Below are 7004 nucleotides of genomic sequence, written 5' to 3'. Positions count from 1 at the left end.
ACAGACAGTCCTGCTGAATTGCAGTTCTGTCCTGAATGTTGTAGACATCCTGCAAGACAAACCTCCTTTTCATACATGTAACAGCAGCAAACCATGCTCCTTCAACCTCAAGTCTGAGAGAGCAGCTGTTCACCCATCTACAGGAATACTCCTCTGGCACTCTGTTCCAGAGCCTGAGAGAACTTAGCAAGTTGTACAAAACCCGATGCAAAAGCTGTCAAACAAGGGCCAAGTTACCAAAGTTAAAGGCAATACAAAGCTTTACACTGAGTATCTCTTAAATGAAGACATACTTCCTATTGCTTTGGGGAAAATGGGAAAATCTCGTGGATGTTGTTCTAAAATGTTTTTGGGGACAAGACTAGATAACTTACCACCAGTCACTCACACTTTAACCAGAATCATCTGCTCTCATTTTTAAATACCACCTTGGTATCTTCAGCTCCATTTGAACGACATCAATGGTAGCTATTAAAGTAAAGAATGCTAGTATAGCAGCAAAGCACTGCATGGCAGGAAAGGACCAAAGCCCATCCTGTTACCACAGTTTTGTCATATAAAGTCAAATGAAAAGCAGAAAGCAATCATTAGGGCATGTATGGTACAGCTTCAATTGCAACAGCTCACACAGGGCGATGACTACACATTGCTGAAGCTGGCAAGTCTCTGATTTCTCTTTCAGAAAAGCCAAAATTGATTGAAATACACATAGCAGGAAAACACATTCAAGTAATGTAGTGAAAACTAGAATAAGCAAGTAAGTATCAGTAATTTTTGCGAGATTCCAGTTTTACCTTAGGATTTAAAGTTTCCCTTATTTGTGCCACAAGTCCAAAAAGTTCAAACTCCCTGCTGTATTCATATGGACAGAAATCCAGGTGGTACCTGGATTTTGTCTTATACACACTAGACCCCCAAAGTTATGGAATTCAAGCAGAAGATGAAAAAAGACAAGAACAACTCCTCTTTTCTGCAATAAGCAGGTATCAGACAAATGATTAAAAATTTATTCCCACCCTCCACATGGTATCCAAAGAAACAATACATACAAAGATCTATTTATCCCACAATTACACAAGCATCCTGGATTTAATATTATGAAACATATGACAAAGTTCAAGATACTTTATTGATTAGCTACAACAAATAAATCTCAAAAGAGAGTTCTTGAATGCATGAAAAAAAAAGAATCACATCACTTAAGTGACTCCCACACACACCTTCCAGCACCAGATTACATTTATAATGTACTTTTTAAATGATGCTGTTAACTTTCTCTTGCAGATCTGCTCCACTCCTTACAGTCTTTTGCATTTCCAGGCATGGTGGTTTAGTTCATTCTACCATTTCATATATGTATTTACATCCATCTCATCTCAAATATTTTTGTTATACAGGCATGTAATTCAGTTGTTTTCTAGCTGTTTCTTTGCAGTCTATCTACATCTCAAAAGAACTTGTGCACAGCACAAATTAATGCAAATTACTTTCTTGGTATACATACTGAAGGATATGTATCCAGAACTTGATCATCTGAACAGATCTTTCAGTAGTCCAGGCTATATTTTTAAACTAACTATACAGATCTACAAAACTGTATTAAAAAAAATATTCTCGGACCAGTACAATGTCCAAGAAACAGTTGGTAAAGATGTAATATTTTTCAGGTATTTGTAACTCTGAAATTATATAGTGTTATTGTATATACCCAGGTTACAGAGAGGAATAAATTTTTCTTAAGTCAAGAACTCTGTAACAGAATAAATAAACAAGCTTGAGAAAAGTTGCATTGTTTCCAACACAAACACTTCTTACCTCTGTTGTAAAAAACTTAAAGGAACTAAATATTATTTCTGTCAATCACTGTACAACTTAAATACTTGGTTTTGTCCACACAATTCCCCTCTTCAAATCTGATAGAGGTAGATAAAGACAAAACAAACCCCAACATGTAAGGATTAAGATACTGCAATTAAATTCTAACCCTGCAAATCTAGTGAACATATGTTCTCACCAGATTTACGGAAAGCAGTTATTTTTTCTTTCCTTTTTTTAACTAGAACAGCACTGAACTTCTTCCATCTATGTTGTCAAAATAAGTGCCTTATACTGTCATAAAATAATTTTCAAAGCATTTTTTAATTAGAGCAGCAGGTCCCACCTTGCACTCTTTAGTCATTCAGATACATTTCCCAGGACTGTCTGTTGAAGAAATGCTGCCTCACACACAGCATTGTCCAGACAGCCCCTGGGCCTCTCCTCCCCATGACAACAACAGATGATAAATGATGAAACCTGCAGATCCCACCCAAGATACCTCTTGGGAAAAGGCGTGGGAGCAAGGGAGGTGGTGCTGAAGGCAAGAGAGAGAACTGGGCAACCTTCACACCCATTAAAGATGGTGACCTTTCTGAAGCCTTCTCAAAAATTTTTTTAGCATGGGTGTCTGTGTGCAAGGGCTGCAAAACATTTGGTTACTACCACAAAACCAGAGATTTTATTAGGCACACAGGTATTTACAAGATCTTGTGTAAAGTCTTGGTTTTGGCACAGAGAAAATTATAAAGTAACAACATTTTTCAGAATGTCAATTACTTCATTAATGTCCTGACAAATTAAAAGAAAAAATGAAGATGAATTGTTTAGATCCGATTTCCTACTTTCCCACAGCTTGGCCTCTTCACCTGCAATTTTATCTACTTTCTTAATCTAAAAATGTATCCATACATAAGAAAGCATATACAAGAAATAGGAATGAGTCTGGCAGCCTTTTTTAAAAATGACTGGACAAAGTATGTTTGTTTCCCTCTTCACTGCTCATCAGACAAAAATGAGGAAGTATCGCTACATACAAGAACATCTGCATAAAAGTGCCTCCAAATTTCTGCACAATGGTAATAACTGGCTTGATCACAGAGACAGAATTCTTTTTCTTTCTCCCTCTCTATACTATAACTGTAGCTATCATGATCTCATTTGGTATGCAAAAAATATAATTACTTCAGTACAATTTCCACAGCAATTTGAAGTGTGCCTTTTTCTCTTTTAAGTTAGTGTTTTAATTTAATGAAAACGATAGGACAGACTGAGATGGCAAAACCCCAGCATTTTACATCCTTCAGTTTGTTTGGTTTAGCTACAGAATTACAATCTTGGCAGTTAAACTAAAACCATAGATCTAAGTGGATGAGGCAATTTTGTGCATTCTAAAATCAATGCATATTTAAATACTTGGTTTCCTTCACAACAGTGTTCAGAAACTCTTGCTCTATGGACGCTGGACCAATTTACTCTTATTGCTTTCCTGCTCACTAAGCTTGAAGTGGGTGTAGGCTAAAATGCCGAACAGCGTACACAGAATCCCAAGGCCTTGGTTAACAGATAATGGATCCTTAAATAAGAGGCACCCTCCCAGGAGAGTGATGCAGAACTTGAAATGCCCAAACATGTTATACCTAGACATCTGTTAAGGATAATAGCCAATAGCAGTATAATTTTTTATAAAAATAAAGACTTGGAATTTTCATTAGTTCCACCCAAAGCATGCAATGGTACACTGTGTTGACTCAACTCATACAGTTTTCCCAATCTCTGTGGCTGTATTTACCTCCACCTAAAGCCTTTCACCCTTTTCACTGCTGTCTGATGGACATGCCAACACTTCCTCAAGGCAGCCAAAGCGTGAGTTAATATTCCTTGCAGGTATGAAGGTCAGCGAATGAACAGCCATTACCTATACAAATCCCAAACCAGGAAGGTTACCAAACAATTTTCCCACATAAATCAGCCCAAACGAATTCCAACATAATTAATCTGGAAACAGGAGAAATGACCAGTGTTACAAAGGATACGTGACAGGTGATGTGTTTCCAATGATCCAGTAAATGGACAAGTTTACCATAAAGGCTATTATTCCAGACAGCAGTACCATTATCTGTGGATTAACAGACACAGTCAGTAATTTGACTTGCTTTTGGCAATTTGTAGATACATTCCAGGTTATTTATTTAATTTCATTTACTTTCAAGTGCAAAATATCAGGCAAGATAAACATATGGAGAAAAAAAATAGAAACAGTTTCAAATCAGTACCAACACTGGTGATGTGTATAAGCAGCTCAGTGACATGTATATTTATGACATCCATAAATATACACTGATAGAGCCACAGGCCTTTTCTCCTTTACTCTTGGTGAACATTTAAGAGTGATTTGGAAAATCTGGATACTCATTCACCTAGAGGTTGTATTCTTTAACTTTGAGATAAAGTCTTATTTATGGTCACAACAAAAACTATTTTAGCAAAATATCTGATTTTATTGAATACTTTATTTTTACTGAATACTTGCTATCCCATTCATAAAATACAATGCTACAGGAAATGACCCATCACTGAGGGGCACAATCAGCAGTAGTAAGAATATGTCACTGGCTCTTTTTTAGACAGAAGGATACTGAGGGAAACGACTAATTCTAGGGAACAACCAATGTTGGCATCCTTCCACAGAAGACAAGTTGAGAGTGCCCTTCTCTGAGTGGACAGTCAGAGCTAGAAAGAGAGCATTTTATACACTAGGGGAAGCATCTGGATTTTGATAGATTTTCCTGTTGTTCAGATGCCCTCTAAACAGAAACAAGAATAAGGAGATAAATCAATTGGCAGACTTGCCCCTCTCAGAGGAAGGGACAGACAGCAATGGGCTTTTTGTCCTACACGTCCCTCCCATCTCACCATAGAAAACAGCTATACAAAAATCTGTTCCACAAAGAAACAGATCTTATTATCAAATTTAACTACATCAGTGATAATTATTTAAATAAAATAAAGTCAACAAAAGCCTTACCACAGCAGAAAGCGTCCAGGGCCCAAATATTCCTCCTTCTCCAAAGACTGGCTCGAAGAAGGGTATGATGAACAACAACATAGCTGAGGACATTGGTGCCTGATAGTACAACAACTGCATCGAGTTTACCTGCAACTCATGCTGCTTAGCGCCTACCCACTAAAACCAAAAGAGAAAGCTGTTAGGAGGAAAAGAACCCCATAAACTGAAAAACCTGAGCAAAAGCAAACTGGCTACTAACACAGAGGGAGTCTCATGGGGACAATACTGAACAGGTTCTTGAGCCTCACCTTTGCCTCAGTGAGGTGTATCTTTCAAGTGAAAAAGCCATGAGAGAAGAAAATTATACGCGGGGGCATACACACTATGGGTCAAAGAGCCTCTTTTTTTTTTTTTTTTTTTTTTTTTTTTTTTGAGGCACACTACACCTTCTGCAAAGAAATTCACAATTCACGTTTAAATCCATCACATCTACGTGACAGGAGTTTCTAATCTAGGAGGCTCTTCCAGTCATGGTCAATAACAAATCGGGTGAGCTATTAGTACAAATGTTACAGCAGAAAGGGCTGAGGCAGTCCTTGGACATATAAATTTTTAAAGGTTAAATTTTTAAACCAGAAAGGTTGTATTGTGCGTTTATGTATTAATCTATCCTCTACAAAACCACCTTAGAATGTATATAGTCGAAACTGAAGAAGGATACTGAAAAAATGTATATAGCTCAAGGATAAACCATGGGGTTGAAGGACTGGAAAACATCCTTTCTAGGGAAAAAGCTCAAACGTAAGGCACATGCTTCAGCAAGGAAAACATCTGTTCCCTCTAGAAAAAAAAAAAAGGAGTTTTTACCGCTAAAGCAGTCTTCACCCCTTGAAAATAACGCTCACGTTAAAAATGACACCCCAATTTCTAGCAGAGGGACGATCAATTCCTTAATTTGTCAGGGGTTAAGGTGCATAATCACAATTTGGTGGCGGTTTTCAAAAAGAAATAAGGGAGCACGGAAGGTTTCCTGCGAGGCGGGGTGCTACTGAAAGGCGACGACAGCAAGGGGCAGCATCTGGGAGCCCAAGCACCGCAGCGCTGCCGCGCCGTTACCCACCACTTGGTACAGCGAGGTCACCAGCACGCCCAGGGTGGCGAACGCCATCCCCAGAACGCTGAACTTCACGTCGTAGTACGAGTTGAGGAAAACACCCAGCGTGATGGGGACCTGTGGAGGGGGACACGGCGGTTTTAGGCAGGCTCGTTGCCCCTCCCCGCTCCCCTCGGCCCCGCCGCCTCCTCACCAGGGTCAGCTTGATCCGCAGAGGGAAAGTCTTGCCGTAAGCCACGCTCTGGATGACCACGATGACCGGCGTGGTCATGGCCTTGGCCAGCTGGTAGGTACCGATGGTGTTGCTCTGCAGGGAGAGGTTGGTGAAGACGACGAAGCCGCAGAAGCTGAGGGCCAGCGGCAGCACCTGTGCGGGCTGGAGGCTCTTGGGGGAGAAGGCGCCGAGCGCCTGGCACAGGTAGAGGCCGAGCCAGGTGATGGCGAAGTGCACCAGGGTGAGGCTGAGGTTGGGGAAGCCCAGCCGCACGTACAGCCACTTGTTCAGGAAGACGATGCAGATGGAGGCGGCCAGATTGACCAGCAGCCCGGCCGCCAGCCGGCCCTGCGCCGGCAGCCAGCCCATGGCTGAGGCAGCCGGCGGCCGCCGCGCACCGGCCGGGCCCGCCGCCCCCGCCCCGCCGGGACACGTGGGCTCGCGCCTTCCGGTGGCGCCGCCCGCCCGGCGGGAGGGCCGGGGGAGGCGGGACAGCGCCCCGCGCAGCGCGGCCGCACGTACCGGGTGCCTGCGTGCGCCCCCGCCTCCGGCACGACAGCGGGCGCGAACGCACCTCGGCCCCAAGCCACAGGTACCTCTCCACAACGCGACTGGGCATCTCCACAAACACGACATCGTACGTGCACATGTGCAGCACGGAGTACGTTCTTTGCCAAGAGACAGCGACTCGGGTAAAGGAGCTAAAGCCCTTGCCTAACTGCACTACGTGTCCTCTGCACTCCGTCTTGTAAAGGGAAAGGCAGCTAAACGTGTTTATACATGTAAACAGGAGCAGAACAAGCTTTCAAAATAAACTACAAATTCTCAAATGGGGGCTACAACGTATGATC

The 7004-nt window shown here is 42.0% G+C and overlaps 1 protein-coding gene across 1 annotated transcript; it reads right to left on the bottom strand.

The window, feature by feature from the left end:
- Positions 1-966: 966 nt before the first annotated feature.
- SLC35E3 (solute carrier family 35 member E3) lies at positions 967-6562 on the bottom strand. Its single transcript, XM_021544283.3, has 5 exons — positions 6133-6562; positions 5946-6056; positions 4844-5002; positions 3852-3934; positions 967-3455 (listed from the first exon to the last, which is right to left on the bottom strand). The coding sequence occupies exons 1-5, from the start codon at positions 6520-6522 to the stop codon at positions 3269-3271; spliced, it is 930 nt and encodes a 309-aa protein (XP_021399958.1). The 5' UTR covers positions 6523-6562; the 3' UTR covers positions 967-3268.
- Between the last annotated feature and the right edge of the window lie 442 nt (positions 6563-7004).

Source organism: Lonchura striata, chromosome 1A (assembly GCF_050655825.1).
Source record: "Lonchura striata isolate lonStrDom1 chromosome 1A, ASM5065582v1, whole genome shotgun sequence".
Lineage (NCBI taxonomy): Eukaryota > Metazoa > Chordata > Aves > Passeriformes > Estrildidae > Lonchura > Lonchura striata.
This window is presented reverse-complemented; position numbering and strand designations above follow the sequence as displayed.